Here is a 17,692-nt window from a genome sequence, read left to right as displayed (position 1 = left end):
GGAAACAAAAGTATGAACTTAAGAAGAGGAGACAACAGTGCACTGCACCAGTGCTGCTCAACTCCAGTTCTCAAGGACCCGTCAAGTTTTCAGGATATCCCAGCTTCAGCACAGGTGGCCCATTCAGTCACTGCTTCAGCACATATGACTCAGTCTTTGACTGAGCCACTGATTGAGCCACCTGTGCTGAAGCTGGGATATCCTGCAAACCTGATCTGTGGGAGGGCCTTGAGGACTGGAGTTGAGCAGCACTGGAGTGCACTGTCGTCTCCTCTTCTTAAGTCCATACTTTTGCTGGGATTCAGAGCTGTACCTCTCAGCACTATTGCAAAGGAAAGGCGGTGGCTGAGACAAGAATGAAAGAAAGGACTAGTTCCTCTTTATTATGAAACCATCACTGCATTGTGGTTTTTTTCTCCGGCATCTCATAGTTCTCGATTATTATTTTTTAGATGTCTGAGATGTTGTTGAGCTTTAACACAAGTAGTGTTGCATTTGTGAATAGGGTTGCCAGGCGGCTTCTCCAAAAGTGCTGGAGACAATGGTGAAAGGTAGGACGCGCTCAAAAGTCGGTGGGTAGGTATGTTAATTATAAATGATCTGACCATTGGGTAATTTTTTCAAAATGTCATTCCAAGTATGCACCAATTTGCGCCAATTCATATTCAATTTTGTGAAAAAATTCTCGGGACGGAGCGCAGAACGGTCAGATAATTTATAAATGACATACCTGCAGTCATACAGGCCCATGGCGAGCAATACTCATCTTAATGCTCCTCTCCCATAAATTCCAAGATTGTTGCACCCCTCTTCATCCTCCCTCCCCTCATCTTCCCCCATCCTCTCCCTGCTGGGGGAAATCCCGCAGGCCCAAGCCGGTTGGGTCACTATGTCCAGAGAGGTAATACTGGACACATACATGTCCAGTATTACCTCCAATGTTTTACTGGACAGTGTCTCCAAATACATGACAGTCCCGTTCAATCCTGGACACCTAGCAACACTTGTGAAGATAACTGATCTCTTAACAAAGATTCTTTATGCTCTACTGCATTCCGAGTTTTATTCACTCTTACAAACATATGCTTAACACCACTTAGAAGTTATTCCCACCTTACGATCTGTCTTGCATTAGAATATTCTCATTTGTTAAGCTCTACAGCTCAAATATATTCTCATTTGTTAAGCTCATGTTTCTCTATCCACAAGAGTAGATTGAACACTACATGCAACAGCATTATTACAAATTGACTTTTGCTGCTGAATTGGATGTGGCAAGTCCGCAACAAAAGTCATGGCAATGTCATGTAAACGTCTGGACATTCTTGAGCATGTGAAGCACAATTTATAGTTATCATTCCAATTATATATCACATATACCCACATGCATTACCCAACACTGCCCTGGGGGATTGTTAATGGGAGGCTACAAATCAGTAGCTTATACAGATCCTGAGATCCTACCCCGATGCTGTAATTAAATGTAAGGCACAGTCAATAATAGGTTAAGTTACTGAGCTCATTAAAGGCGCATTGCAAAATTCTATGATCCAGCCTGAAAAGCCATAACTATGATCAATACAAAGTAATGAGAGTGCAAATAACTTTGCCATTCGTGTTTAATTTGGAAAAAGGAGAGCGGGACTGAGCATCAGCGCCGGTTGGCTGCATGGAGAGTACACCATGAGCCATCACCTACTTTAGTAATTGGTGGAGAGTGTCATCATTGGTGGTAAGGTTTTTATGCTATGGGTTGGATCATGTAATGGAGCATTGTGGTGAAGCAAGCGATGTCTCTATCATTTTCTGGTAACTATTGAATTTGTTTTGGAACATGCAAAATTCTATTAGGATAGGTGTTTGCCTTGGTTTTTGTTGCTAGTTAGGAGCTGAAAGTAAATGCAGAACTGATTGCTTTCACTAATACTATTCACCATCTGTGTAGTACATTTCATATTGACAAACGAAGGGTTACAATAAAATGTCTATGTTGGCTAAACATTCTGCCTCATGGGGCTACAGCCCCGGAGGTGCACCAGAGATTTGCAGAGAGATGGACATATTCATGCTTTTATTTTCATAAGCCTTGTGCCCTTCACAGTACATTAAGGAGTCGGTGCCCTGTGGAAGGAGTCACTGTCCTGGGTAAGGAGTCACTGTTGCTCCTACTGTGTTGGCAGCTGCTGGTATCTGTAACCTGTGGGTTGTTTCCTGGAATACCTTAGCACCACCAGTGCCACTACAAGCACATTAGCCACCAGTACCAACATTCCCAACAAGTAGAAGCTGGTCTGTGAGGCTTTAGATCCTTCTTCTCTCTTTTCGCTTACTGAACCTGTGAGAAGAACCAGAGAACAAGCAAAATAGTTCCACATGTTAAAGAGATCTCTGAACAGACATGCACGTTCATGCATACATTATTAAAGCATGCATTCAGGTAAGCTCAATACTTACCTGTATATGCTCTTCCCCTTAGATCGCTACATATTTATGCACATTATTATGGACACGCATATAGTAGCTATTTCTAGAGCTCTAAGATTATAATAGCATCTGTCCATATTGAATGGAAGGTCCCTATCCTATCCACTATCCTTCTACTCTTCCTCTGCGTATCTCACCTGAAGGTTCAATCTCACTTTGGTGTTTCAGTCGGATTGGACCCACTACAGCATTGGTTTTCCAGTTGTGGGAGCCCAGGTCCCTGCGTTGGCGGGTGACACAGCCCTGGGTACAGCGGGATCCAGGGTCATTGCTATCGCAGATCACCACTCTACACTGCAGGTACACGGAGTTGTGCGAGCGCAGGAACTTGAATGCGCTGAAACTGAACCGTGCAGTACCGCTCCCAGAGGGAACGTTGTGGTAAGTGTCATCCTTTACGCAACTGCAAGACAGAGAAAAAAAATCGGTGGTATTAAGACTATTACAAGCGTACACGATCTTAGATCAGTATCATGGATTTTCATATTGCAAATGACATCACACATTTTCTATTTCACATCTTCTACAACACCGTGAGGGACATATAATGTTATTCTTTACGTGGGATGTAATTTGTGACCACAAAACTGTTAGGACCTCCCAATGCAAATATGACCTTCAGTTCTTTCAAGTATCATTGGACAGATTTTGATGTTGGCTTGTGCTTCTATTAATGGCCATATGGCACAAATGGTTTATGTATTCTATGTAACACCTATAGCTAGTCCCTGCAAGTATTGATTAACTTGTGAACTGGCGTCAACACTCATGGTTGCAATCTATGGATCTGAAGAATAAATGACTTGCTACTACTCCAAGGGCATATTTGTCTTCTAATACTTGTGTTGTTTGTAGACAGAAGAGGAAGACTGTAATTGCACAGACCATACATACATCCTGTGTTACATAATGTTTAGGCTTGGCTTCTCTCCGTACCCATGTCTGATGAGGTCATAGTTTGTAGCTTGGAAATTTGCCTGAGGGGAGGCAAAGCAGGTGTCTGTGAATACAGTGAGCTGGGGGTCCTGAGTGTTCAGTGTGGCCTGCAGATAGAGCGTCTGGTTGAGCCCAATGAAGTAGGGAGAGTCCAGCACGGGAGAAGAGAATTGGTCAGATGGGTAGAAGGACAGGCTGACGTCATATTTGCTGAAGTCATGATGTTCTTGGATCACGTCATTCTCTGTTGTATACATGATCTCCATGGTGGCGTTACTGTCCAACTCGCAGGTCACAATGATCTGCACTTGCTTACGACGAGTGATAACTGATCCAGATGGAGAGGCAGTAATGGTGTTGGTGTATGCTACAGTATGATCCTCCACCTGCAGAACAAAGAGAAAAGTTCTCAACAGGAGGTAATAGGGGTTCTAACTTCCCTAGCGGGGCCAAGAGACAAACAAGGGGGCACAGGAGTGACACATTGTGGGAGATAAAGAAAGTGGCAAAGAAAAAGGAAGGTATTGGGTTACAATTGGAAAGAATGGATCATAAATAGTGTAAGAAAGAATAGCAGTTTCTCTGCATCAGTCAAACATTCCGCAATGATGAAGGCTTATTCTTACAAATGGGATGTCTTGGTGGTCCCAACCCTCACATCTTGCACAATTTTCTTACTGCATCGGATACAAAAAGGAACTAACAGCCAGTCTGTTTGTAAAAGATTGGGAGCCACTGGAATAGCGTAATACTGTGACTACTCCTTATGCTGTTACCGGAATAATCTGAATCTTATGCAGTGAACATACTGTAGCATATTCAAGGTAAGAACTTTTACCATACTGACAATCTTTGAAATATATTGTCTTAGGCCTTGGCCATGTTTGGCGCTTGCTCGCTCTCGCTTGCTGCCGCTCGCTCTACCAGGAGCTTTTTGCTGTCCTGACAGAGGAGACAGCAAGCGCTTGGGAGGCGGGTATCACTGTGTGTGTGTCACTTGGTAGCTGTCAGTGTTTGTGTGTCACTGGGGAACCTGTGTGTATGTGTGTATGTGTGTGTGTGTGTATATTATATAATATTTTAAAAATTAAAAAAAAAGACGTGAGAATAAATTATTTATTAACATTGTGCAACTTTGATAAATATATTCACACGCGCACACACGCATACACACACATGCATACACACACACATGCATACACACACACATGCATACACACACACATGCATACACACACACACACACACACACACACACACACATGCATACACACACACATACACACACACACACACACGCGCGCACACACACACACATGCATACACACACACACATGCATACACACATACATACACATACACACACATACACACACACACATGCATACACACGCATACACACACACGCATACACACACACATGCATATACACACACACACACATGCATACACACACACATGCATACACACACACGCATACACACATGCACACACATGCATACACACACACATGCATACACATGCACACACATGCATACACACACATGCATACACGCCCACACACACACACACACGCATACACACACAGGAGACAGGGATCGGGCAGATGGGGGACAGGGATCGGGCAGATGGGGGACAGGGATCGGGCAGAAGGGGGACAGTGATCAGGGCAGAAGGGGGGCAGGGATCGGGGCAGGTGGGACAACGATCGGGCAGAAGGGGGACAGACCGTCAGGGGGCGGGCGCGTCACTGGCCGGGGGCGGCCAGTGACGTCACAGAGCTGGTTCGCCCTCATTGGGCGAACCGCTCACGTGACCGGCCTGTCTCGCCGGCAAGCGGGGGAATTTTAAATTCCCCTAAGACCTGCGCTTCCGCAAGCGCGCGGAAGCGCAGGTGAGCCCCTACTAAAGCCGCTCTAATTGCGGCTGTAGGGGCTCAGTGCTGAGCGGGAGCGCGCGTCAGCACGCTTCCGCCAGCAAGCGACAAACATGGCCAAGGCCTTAGTGTTCTGTAGCATCTATGAACCTCATTCAGAAGGTTTTCATCATTCTATGAATTGAACATTGCAGAATGTCCATCGTAGCCTAGCCTGGAGACAGGAGAAGATCACTTTTTTTTAAATAAGATTACTTTTTAAAATAAGATATTAAATAAAAAGAGAAGAGGAGTATAAGAGCTATGGAACAGAAGTTTCTTTAGTTGCCAAGAATTAATCATCTTTAAGAAAGCGCAATTTTTCTTCAGCAGGAAGAAAAAAACATGTAGAAAATTGCCCTTCTTTACATAAGGAGTGGCCAACTCCAGTCCTCTCAAGTGCCACCAACAGGTCAGGTTTTCAGGATATCCCTACTTCAGCACAGGTGCCTTAATTAGTGCTGAAGCAGGGATATTCTTAAAAACGGACCTGGTGGCCCTTGAAGACTGGAGTTGGCCACCCCTGCCTTAGATGATCACAGTAGACATGGCAGGAAAGATAAGGGCATACATGAGAGTAGTGGAGGGTTTGTATGGAAGAAATGGACATATGTTAGCTGTTTGGGAAAGTAAATGTATAGTTCAAACGTATCAATGTAAATATCAGAGGAATAACTAGTAGCATTCTATTAAGTGACAAGATCAGGATGTTGGTATATCTACCAGTATAATAAGCATAAAGAGCCCCTTTTAAATGTGAAATATGATTCTTGCACCCCCCCCGTCCCCCCCTACACCCCCCCCCCCCCCCCATCCCCTGACACTTCATACCTTTTTCACCGTTCCACAGCCATTGAATGGTATGGAAAATACAACAGGGTTGGTGCCAACAGGTCTGCAGGAACTATCGGGCAATTCCAAATCATTCACATCATATCCCAGTGAGGCGATGTAGGCAGGGTTGATAATTACTGTCATTTCATTATCAGAACAGGACAGAGAGCCTTCAGAGAAAAATAGCATGGTGACAATAAGTATGTAAATGGGGCATGATAATTCAAAGGCACAAGGAAATAGAGTACACAAAAATATGTAACGTGTTGACTAGGTAGCCAAATGTCCCTTATCAGCTGTCAAGTTGTATACAGCCATATTGCAATACCACCCACTATCAAATATCATGGCTATTATTTATCCTCACTTCTTTTTCCTGAGAAGTCACATAATGTTACTACTGTGTCAGTCGCACACCTCTTCCCTTCTGACTTTGAACATTTCAATTCCATGCAAGACTCTTGTAAAAGCCACGTGGGGTGCACCCTATCCATCTGTTGCACTCACTTGTGTTGGACTTTGGCAATGCCACATAGTCAACAGAGAAGCCAAAATAAGAGTTAGCGTAGTCTGTGCTCAGCATCAAGGTGAGAGAGTTGGAAGAGGTTTCCACTTGGGCTGTAGTCCGACCGCACAGCACATCCAGGAGTGGGGAGCTAGTGGTGGGCCCATCGTACAAAGCGATAAAGTCAAAACGGCATAACGGGTCTATTTCCACACTGCAAGGGAAGAGAGTGTGAGAAAGGAGAAGTATTTATATCAATCTTGATTCTTTTTCAAGCAGTAAATGAGTAGGAAAGTGAAAACGTGGCTCTTGAACCACAGCTCTTTGACCACTGAGCAACAGCATCTATGATATGTGCGTGATGCTGATAGGGGCTGCTTAGGAAACTTCCTGTTGATAGCTAGTGCAAGAACAGATGGGGCATCTGCATGTGTAAAATAAGTGGCACAGCATTTGCTGTGGCATTTCTTTGCAAGCCACTTTTGCATTAAAGGGATTGATGTAACTTGTTCTTGGCCCCTAGCTTTTTTAAATGAATATGGTGTGATAGATACACAACATATGACTACACATTTCAATTCCAACCAACTAACTCTCTTGTTCACCAAGTGTCACACAACTTAGAGGCCTGTATTGAACATTATAGTTAGACATTACCATGCAGTTTAGCTAGAAGCTTTTAAGGATTGGTGGCAAAGCTTCTCTGGTTTGGAGAATGTTAATTCCAACAACATTGTTTTAACAAATGCTTTTTGTGGTATTGGGTTATAGAAGAATCTCTGCAGCATAAGCATTTTTTTATGGCAAAGAATGAATGTTTAAGTACTTCATTAATTAAATTTATTGATCCCATCAATTCTGTAAGGGAAGGAAGGGCCCAATCAGAAGGTAGAATGTGCAATCTTCTCTCTCACTTGGAAATTGAGGTGATATTTGATATTGGATTGTCTGTGCATTGTGATTGACCTCACAGATGAGAGACTGCATTAAGCAAAAAATGTGGCATACCGATAATAGTAAAACAGACATGAAGTGATGGAGATAGCAAACAGAGCGTGAAAGAGAGGGAGAGGTGTAGTTTGAAGCAAGCAAGTGATAAGTGGGGGCAAACCAAGATAATCTGCGTTAACTCACAAGATTTCACTGAATGACAGCCGGATCTGGGTATTTTTTGGTGCCTCTAGGTGCCAGACACAGAATGAAAAGTGTGGGTGCCGCCCAGGATAATTGGGGCTGCTGATGTTTCCAGAAAAACCACGGAGATTTCCACCACAACTTGCAGCTTCTGTGAGGTCCCAAAAATACACAGGAAAGAGCAATAAAGTGCAAGGAGTTAATGGATACATGAAGTGAAGAAGGTATCTAGCAGAGGACCAAATGGACTCTAAGGGGCCCTCAAACGGGCCACACACACACACACACACATACATATATATATATATATATATATATATATATATATATATATATATATATATATATATATATATATATATATATTATTGTGCACTTACAAGGGATGTTGTAGCCGCGGGTAGAAGCTTCTTGGGGAATACTGTTCTGCTCCTCTTCTTACCCTAGGTACTAGTAATTAGCAAAAGAGAGGAGCGTTCCAGTATTTACCATCAGCTTAAAGCAGCTGAGGGAGCAGGAAAAAGCTGTGATCTACTGCAGTAACACATCTGCTTCCTCGACACTATGGAGAGGATACTGCTGGGGCGGTCATTGTTTGGGGGGCTGCCGGTGAAACCTTTGAGGGCTGCCTGTTACACACCAATGGTCTATGTACTTTGCCAAAATGCTTTCTTGGGTCTATCAGTTTGTGATTTAGAATGTGTTAATAGGACTTAAGAAAGCATTATACGACAAGTACTAAACGTTACATGTTGTATCTCGGGCTGTCATTTGCCATTTCTGACTAACAATCTGCATGAAATAAAAGACACTTTATTAACAATAATCTTACATTTGACAACTACAAGCAGGAAATGGCACAACGGGTCAAAACCTGATCACACACACAAACACACTCCAGCATGCTCTGTGCTATGAGAAGGGTAATCGGGTGGGGAAATTGTTATCATTTACTCTGTCTGTTGAGACTTTACTCCGTTTTTAGTTACCATGCAAGCATGGGGGTATTTTTTATGCTTCAAGCTGTTACTCTGTGGATCCCTCTGGGGGCAGGGTAGATAAAACGTAATATGGGAAATCTATCTAGAAACTAAAGGGTTAAAGGGCATCAAAAATACACACATTTGCTTCACTTTAAAGGGAATTGTGACAGTTTTTCTGCCATTGCCTTGTTTTAGCAAGTCTCATCATTCTAAATACTAAATGAGCTTTCTAGTCAGAGGTTAGCAGTGCAAATAATTACCTTAGGGCTTATCTGAAAGGCATACATGTATCACCTGTGTCATTCCCTGACCCTCAGTAAGCGATTCCCTGTTGGGTTTGCGAGTTTCCCATTAATTCATTCCAACAGCTGTTAAGTTGCATCCTTGGAAGGTGTGAGCAAGCATCCACATTGGTTGTTCCTAACTTACCATATCCAGGGGTAAAGGAGTAATAAAGAAAATATACGTTCCGATCGACACTGGTGGAATCGGTGGAGACACGGACGGACAGGCTCCCGTCCGACTCGAACACAGAGATCTTAGGAGAATTTGGGCACAGCACGCCCACGACCTGCAAGTACTCATCCAGCACTGTCACATTCTCTTGGGAGCAGTCGGAGGCTGGGTTTAAACTGGGAAGGAGAGACACAGTGACACATTATTTCCATCCCCAGAGAAAGTGACCCCACGCATTCCACTAAAATGAGAATTCCACATTAATATAAAGCTACCACATTTATGGAAGGCTCAGTTGGTAGAGATTTACGTGAGCCAACATGATACTACATAGAGTAGGGGGCTGCTTCACCAACATCCCCTGTAATACTTATACACATAATAATAATGATTTTAACAAGCTTCTTATATTTATTTTTTACAGCTCTTCTTGACAGATTAATTCAACCAGAGATTGTCCTGGGCACATTGGGGTATTTGGTAGGTTTTAACAAGATCTAAATAGATTAGTGGTGAGACGCAGCAGGGTGAGAAGTCTTGGATCCTTTTATCTTGATTGGATGCCTGCTGTGGAGCTTGAAATCTGCTTATCTGGCCGCTTTGCCTTCACAGACCCTGTGGCTGTGTAACTGGTGCCTCATAATACTGTCTTCAGACTGAGGGTGTATGTGTAATGCAGAAACTGCTCATATGGCCAGGTATACATACTGTAGGGTTGCCAGGTTGCTTCTCCAAAAATACTCGACACAATGGTGAAAAGTGCGACTTGCTTGAGACACGAACTCACACACCTCTCTCTGCTCCATGCTGTTTCCTCCTCTCCTTGGCCCCACTACCAGGCTCCTGACACCTCCTCCTGATTGGCGCATTACCCAGCAGCAGCCAATCAGGATGGAGAATGCTACCCAGCCCCAGAGCAACAGCCCTGCTCTCTTCCTGCCCAGGAGAAATATGCCAGTCAGGTCACTATGTCCAGAGAGGACATACATGTCCAGTATTACCTCAATTATTTTACTGGGCAGTGTGTCCAAATATAGGACAGTCCAGTTCAATACTGGACACCAGACAACCCTATAATACATAAAAAAAATGCTAAACATCTCAATGTAAGTGTCTCACCCTCGATCTTGTTCTTTGCTACATATTGAAAGTGCCCAGGTAATTGATACTTTGTTTTGAATCTACACACTCCTCGGAATCCGACATTAGGTTGCTGCCGCCTCGCGGCAAACAAGTCTCCGCCGGCGTTTCGGCTCCGATGGACTCTACGCCACACTCAGCTGTTTCGCCAATAAGGTCATTTAATGGGTTTTAGCAGTTAGAGTAGGGGTTAAGGATAGGAGTTTTAGGGAAAACGTCTGCATCCAAATGCCCTAGACCCCTCCAACTTATATATTATATTCAGGACATTTGGTAGCTTTAACATTAATATACTCCAGACATGCACTGAGTCTGTTACTATAGGGAGAATAATACATTTTATTCCCAGTCGGAAGGTACATAAGCCCTGATCTCAGTTATATCCTCCATAGGTTTGAATACTATGTAGGAAAGGAAGAAAAAAAGCATTTATTTAAACCTTAGAGCAGGGGTGCTCAAATCCAGTACTCCCTCCCCCCCCCCAAAGGCCAGACTTTTAGGATATCCCTGCTTCAGTACAGGTGGCTCAATCAATCTCTGCTTCAGCACAGGTGTGCTGATGCAGGGACTGATTGAGTCACCTGTGCTGATGCAGGGACTTGAGCCACCTGTGCTGAAGCAGGGCCTGATTGAGACACCTGTGCTGAAGCTGAGATTTCCTGAAAACATGACCTGTTGGGGGGCAGGGGAGAAGGGGAGTTGAGCACCCCTGCTTTAAAACTTAGTGCAGGACAAAAACAAACAAACTGATTACGTTTCTGGGCAGCAGTCCTTTTGTCAGATCACCCCCCTGGGGGTCTCTTTCTGTGTGCTGCTTACATTCTTCCCTGCCTACATACTGTATATCCATGTGTAGTGTGGACAGGATTACCCTGTATGTTCCAGCACCTTTTTGACGATTTTCTATGTTTTTATAAACCTTGTGTGCAGCCTATAACCCATTTATTTTGGTTTGTAAACTATCTATCTCTCTACAGTTTTCAAACTTTATAGACATCAGTTGCTTTCATAGATAGCAAACAGATAATGGCTAGATCTCCATGCGTGCTATATTAACACACTGACACCCTATCATATTTTGATCCAGTTCTTGTTTATTTAAGTCTAATTCCAGTGCTTTTTGATACATCACCACTGGACTATAATCTCATGACCGCATGGAGCTAGGTTAAAACTACCCATACACACATATATATATATATATATATATATATATATATATATATATATATATATATATATATATATATATTTGGATTAACAGTTATGGCAAATGAGTGGTTGTTCTTACTTGAGTGTGGAGAAGACGAGTCGTGTTGTTTTATTTGCTGGCCTCTCGATGTTCCAGGTACAGTCTGCATCTGAATTGACTGAAATCTGTATGGGTTTGTAGGCCTCCGTGAGGCTTCCACCGCATCGTGCTGTGTTGGAGAAATCTGGTTATAATTACAGTATCTCCCCAATGGTCTTCTTCAATGTAGCACAATAGGGCAAGAGCCTTCACCCCGCTGCTGGAGGAGAACGCAAGGCATGTCTTTGCAGTGGTTGGTTTTCCCCTTCTATTAAAATGGAGTTAACCCATTTAGGGCCAGAGATACTGACAACGCAGATCCCAACAGGTACGGCCTTACTTCAATATCTCAAAGCTAATGCATTGTTTTCCTCTCCCAGTATTGAATGGGTTAAACATATGTGTTCATTGTATCATCTCTCTGTTTTGTAAATCTGGCGAGATGTGCATCCCCACTGCATCTATTTATCCTTTTAATGGCGAAAGAATGTTTAGCACTTTGCTTCTCTTGCCTCTGTAGTTATCTCGCACACATTATACTGTTCCGGAATCAAACATTCTGTACTAAAACTCATTACTTTCAGGAAATTGCAGTTCCTGTTATTCTATTGAAATTAATAATAGTAATAGAACAGAAAGAAAATCTCTCTCTTATCTCTTGTTAACCAAAGGATCTATCCATACCTTCAAATTCTGTAGCCTTCTCTTTTGCTAGTAAAGGAGTGACGAGAAAAAGCAGGGCAGTCAAAAGCCCCACAGGCGGCATTTTAAGAGCGTCTCGCCGAAGATTGCGTTTAACAGTCCACCTCATTCCTCTATATAGGATATGTATATACATATATATATATATATATACTTTATTTGTAACCCAGCCCCGTCCTTCACAGGTTGTCAATGGGACACTTAATGATTGCCCCAGCTGCGATTTCTCAATTTGTATCTCACTTCTTTCAGAAATGCCGATAAATTTGGGAAGTCAGCACCTGTTTCTTTCTCACCCGATTGTCCGAGCAGCAGAGAATCCAGAGCACAGTGTAAAGGTTTTGCATAAACACCTGCGACACCAAATAATGATCCCATCCAGATCCAGACACATTGACTTTTGCAATATCACCAAAACCTAGATTTCTTTTTAGACCTAGAATTGAATAAAGGTTTTATTAAATCCTCACAATACTCAGCCTCACTTATCTTTGCCCAACTGGCATCCACCTCTCTCTCACTCCCTGCTTGTGCCAATTCCAGAAGGCAGCTGATAGATTTTGATCTTACCTTTTCCTGACAGTTTTCTATGAAAGTTTGTACACTCTTTAACTGTCATAATAAAATCAGTGTCAGTATCTTGACCCTTATGTTTAATGTGCTCCATATTGGATTTTGTTTGTCCGCCTGCACCTCGGTGCTGAGCTGCCTGCTGTAAGCAGCATTGTCAGTGCACATGCTTACAACACTTTCAGAGAGCAGGCTCTAACAATACTAAGGTCCTGTGATCAAGCACAATAACCATCAGCATGGAGCCATGCAAAGCATCTTCATGCATCTGCAACTTTCCTCCAAGTAGCAACTCGGTTCTTCCAATTTTACGGCACTACAACCCATGTTGACAACGTAAATCTTATTTTGCTGGTGAGAGCCCTTTGCTACAAGCAATGAACTGCAGAGCAATTATTACCCATGTTACTTTCTTCCTTTGAATGTAAATTATTATTTTATTTTTTTAAACATAAATCTGTATTGCCGTATTGGGGTACAGAAGGAAAAAAGGGTATCGACATTTGTTTTTTAACATAGGGAACTTAACTTAATGAATATTCGTAGTCATAGTACTATATGGAAATTGCATAGGTCAGTAACTCAGGGGAGGGAGAGGGGGGGGGGCACTGGACATCCGTGAGGGATAGAGCACATCAACTGACAGGGGAGACGGTGGGGAAGGGGAAATTATCACAGTATATTTGGAATTACATCTCAGCATCCAGTCCTATGCCTATCTCCCAAATCCCTCCTCCATTTAGATCTTTCCAAATCGCCACATCTATTTGTACAGCATTGCTAGCTCTGGATCAAGCCCCACGCCACCATCTTGTGTCAGCCAGGGTTCCCACACTTGAGCAAATGTATGCGTACAGTTTGCTATGGATATAGTGTCTGAGAGGAGCCCTGCATTTATAACCTGGGCACATGGTGCCTGATATAATGTCTGTACACCTCTCAGAAAGGCTCCAGTGAAACCCATTTCCGTCAACACCTCAAACAGATATCGCCAGTCCAGATATCGCCAATCAAAAGCTTTCTCAGCATCAAGTGAGAGTAGCATACAGGGGGTCTTTTCAGCTGTGTGTATTAGGTTAAGAGTCCCCCGGATATTATCTGGGGCACGTCTTGCTGAGATAATCCCCACTTGATCGTGGTGCACCAGATAGTTCAGATATTTTTGGAGGCGATTAGCTAGAATTTTTGCATCTAGTTCGACGTCTGTGTTTATGAGCGAAATTGGGCGATAGCTGGCACAGTTCGTAGGGTCTTTATCTTTTTTATGTATTAATACAATGGTAGCTGTAGCCATCGATTGAGGGACTGGTTCGCCCTTTAGAAATGTATTAAACATTGTTACTAGACATGGGGTAAGAATATTCGAGAATTTCTTGTAGTAGGCCCCGGAAAAGCCATCTGGGCCTGGAGCTTTTGATGCCTTCAGTTCCTTAATGGTCTCGATCACCTCTTTTGCAGAGATTGGTTCATTAAGCTCTGTTCTATGATGTGGTTTAAGTTTGGGCGGTTGGCAGGCCTCTAGATATTTGTTGATTTTGTTTGTACCATTTCCCAGGTGGTCCACTTTTTTGCCATCATATAACTTTTGGTAAAAGCTGTGGAACTGTTTCACTATCTGTAGCGGGTCCTGGGTCAGCGTTCCATCAGCTAGGCGTATTGCCTGCATATTTTGTGCCACGGATACATTTTTTAGACTCCTGGCAAGCATAGTGTGGGCCTTATTGCCTCTTTCATAATATTTTTGAGAGGTCCAGCATAAAGCCTGTTCTGTTTTAACTGAAGGGCATAAGTTTAGCTCCCCTCGGGTCTGGATAATCTTAGCCATCACATCTGCGGTGCTATTGGTTTTATGTACAGCCTCTAGCTCAGAAAGCTTATTTGCCAAGTCCAGCTCACGTTTTGACCGGGCTTTCTTCCTTCGCAAGGCAATTTTAATAAAGGTGCCCCTAATAAAGGCTTTATGCGCCTCCCATATCATTGTGAGCGGCATCTGTGTAATTGATGTCAAAGAAAAATCGAAGTTCTCCCCCAATTTCTATCACTAATTCGGGTATACATAGCAGTGATTCGTTCAATCGCCATTGTCTGGGGCCCCTCACAGGAGAAAGCCTTGGTATTATAATATTGATCTTTGCATGATCTGACCACGTAATATTGTCAATGTTTGCATGTAATTTTTGTGATAGTCTCGCGTCTACTAAAAAAAATGTCAATTCGCAAATACACTTTCAATACAGCCCCTCAAAACACGTAATCTTTTTTTAAGAGGTTTGAGTGACCTCCAGACATCGACTAGTTGGTGTTCCTTTATAAAATCAGCAACGATTTTAATTTCTGGAGCATTTCTCAGACTTGTCCCAAACTGTGCGGGTCCAGATCTATCCTGTCCACTATCCATAGCTGTATTAAAGTCCCCGCCTAAGATGATAATACACTTCACCACTTTGCTTATTCTGTTAAATATATTTTCGTAGAAGGAAGACCTTGACACGTTTGGGGCGTAGATATTGATTCATGTAACTTGTACTCCCGCCAGCATACCTACTAGGCAGATAAATCTGCCCACTTTATCTTTCTTAAGTGTCTCAAGCTGATAGGACACCCTTGGGTTTAATATAATTGCTACTCCCCCTTTTTTGGTGGATGCTGATGATAGGAATACCTGGGTGAATTGTCCTGCAAGAACTAGCATAGCCCGGTGATCAAAGGCTAACTGTCCTGATTGTTTATGCTAAGGGCAAGGACAAAGGGGCTGAGTGTTTTTTAAGTGTCGGTCTTCACACTTACAGGGAAACCAAAATCTCCCTCAAAGAGATTCTTGCTAGACAGCTTGGACCCGCTGGACCTACCAGAACCAGGTATTTTAATATGTGTAGGTATTAAAATGTATATGGGGTTTTGGGTCTGCTCTGGAAAATGCAGACTCCCTCTGTTATGTTAACTAGCTTGTACACAACTGGTATCAATCCCCAACTTTGGGGGAGCAGTTTCAAGGCAGAAGACGCTTTGACTCACTTGCCCTTCTGTTCTTTGCTGCTCTACACCCAAAATGTATCTTTCACCATGTTTTGTACTCGTCACATGTACAGGTATTAGATTAGAAGGGAGAGGCTTTACACAGCTGTGTAAACATGATTGTTTTTAATCAAGTCCACGATAGGCATTCATACAGTATGAAAGAACTGCCCAAGGGGATAAGAAACCATACAAGCCAGAACTTCAAAGTGACATCCAAGAATCAAATCGACATCATAAACATGAAGTTTACTGCACAGCTACAGTGCAAAGTGGAGATGTTTAAATTCTGTTGTGTAGCATGGTCATTTCAATGTCCCTGTATCTCATGTATTTTCACCTCCTTTGGTTACAGATTCCCATTCTCCACAAGTCTATTTATGCAGATCATATTATTGTATTCAGTGCTAGCGATATGGTTTATTTTAGGAAGCAGCTTGAATATCCATGTATCTGGTTTCCATAGCATTGGTCTCTGCTCACTATCTTTCTGATATCTGCAGCCTTTGTCTAGATCTTTATGGATTGTTATTTTAGGTCAGTATTCATTTATCTGTCCTACTACATTCCTAGTACAGTAGTTACTACTGGCGTAGAGTGATCTTTTGTTTTGTAGCGATCTGCTCTTACAACAGCCCAAGAAAATCAATCTTTTTACCAGTCATACAACCTCGCGCACAAAAAAACAAACAAACAAAAAACTCCCACTTATGTTCCAATGAATTCGAAATAAATTAAAAAAAAAATTAAATATTTGGCACCTTGATTAGTTCAATATAGGTTTGAAACAGAGGGTCTCCATAGCCGAAACATTAATTTCCACTCCAGGACCCCCCTGCTTCCCAAGATATAGACCTCCAAGAGCGTGCTCGTATTGCAAAGCTTAAAGCCCCCACAGACCAATAGAAAGCCAAACCGGATGATGCCACAGCTTCCTATTGGCCTGCACTGCAGTTTTAAAACTCCTTCATTACATGAACCCTACTAGCAAGCCGGATAAGCTACCAGCACCCTTCCTCCAGTGAGTCCCTGAACTGAATGGGGCTCAGCTCTGAGGACCCCTGCTTCAAATGCTAAAAAATAAATAAAAAAAAAAAAAAACCACACAGCTCAACCCTGTTATAACACGATCCGTTACGACGTGAATCCGCTTATAAAAACACGATGCACGCATTGCTCCCAATTTTCGTATTTATGAACACTTTACAACATGATTATTGGCATCTTAAATACTTAAATGTACAATTGTATGCATTGTACAATAAACGCAATCCGCTTATAACGCAATGTGATTCTTTGGACCCCAAGCACAGCGTTATAAGGGGGTTGAGCTGTATAAAGATAATTCACCATCTGTGATTGCCGCTTTAAAGTTATCCTCACCCTGTGTACATGTATGAACTTTGTTTAGCCGATCTTTAGTCGTGTGGAGACATACCATGGAGGACAAATAAATGAATGACTTCTTATTTTGACTGGGAACATAAAGACACAGTGGGAGATCAGTTAAATATTAGTGCTACAGATCTACAAAAACAAAGCCAAGCTACATGTTTACCTCCTTTATAGAAAAAGTTGTGTCAAGAGAAAAACAGCTGGTTAATCCCTCTCCCTTATTGTTGAATTGGATCTCTTTACCACCAAAGATTCTGGAAGACTAGCCTCTGTGTTGTGCCCCTAGTACGTTTAAACCAGATTACGTAATGACGCCACACAAACTATAGAAG

At 42.6% G+C, this 17,692-nt stretch overlaps 1 protein-coding gene across 1 annotated transcript; it reads right to left on the bottom strand.

Moving 5' to 3' along the window:
* Nucleotides 1-1,601: 1,601 nt before the first annotated feature.
* LOC142501765 (CUB and zona pellucida-like domain-containing protein 1) lies at nt 1,602-12,509 on the bottom strand. Its single transcript, XM_075612133.1, has 9 exons — nt 12,363-12,509; nt 11,679-11,808; nt 9,221-9,423; nt 7,809-7,959; nt 6,677-6,888; nt 6,167-6,339; nt 3,421-3,806; nt 2,622-2,887; nt 1,602-2,335 (listed from the first exon to the last, which is right to left on the bottom strand). Exons 1-9 carry the CDS (start codon nt 12,487-12,489, stop codon nt 2,166-2,168), a joined length of 1,818 nt encoding a protein of 605 aa, XP_075468248.1. The 5' UTR covers nt 12,490-12,509; the 3' UTR covers nt 1,602-2,165.
* Between the last annotated feature and the right edge of the window lie 5,183 nt (nt 12,510-17,692).

Source organism: Ascaphus truei, chromosome 8 (assembly GCF_040206685.1).
Source record: "Ascaphus truei isolate aAscTru1 chromosome 8, aAscTru1.hap1, whole genome shotgun sequence".
Lineage (NCBI taxonomy): Eukaryota > Metazoa > Chordata > Amphibia > Anura > Ascaphidae > Ascaphus > Ascaphus truei.
The sequence above is the reverse complement of the archived record's forward strand: the minus strand, read 5'-3'. Positions and strand labels throughout refer to the sequence as shown.

What these genes read in the sequence shown, in the direction of transcription:
- LOC142501765 (XM_075612133.1), bottom strand. Translation starts at nt 12,489, where the DNA reads ATGAGGTGGACTGTTAAACGCAATCTTCGGCGAGACGCTCTTAAAATG. An exon ending in CTCGTCTTCTCCACACTCAA is followed by an intron (nt 9,424 to 11,678) that starts GTAAGAACAACC and finishes TCTCCTTCCCAG; the next exon opens with TTTAAACCCAGCCTCCGACT. An exon ending in AAGTGAGATTGAACCTTCAG is followed by an intron (nt 2,336 to 2,621) that starts GTGAGATACGCA and finishes TTCTTCTCACAG; the next exon opens with GTTCAGTAAGCGAAAAGAGA.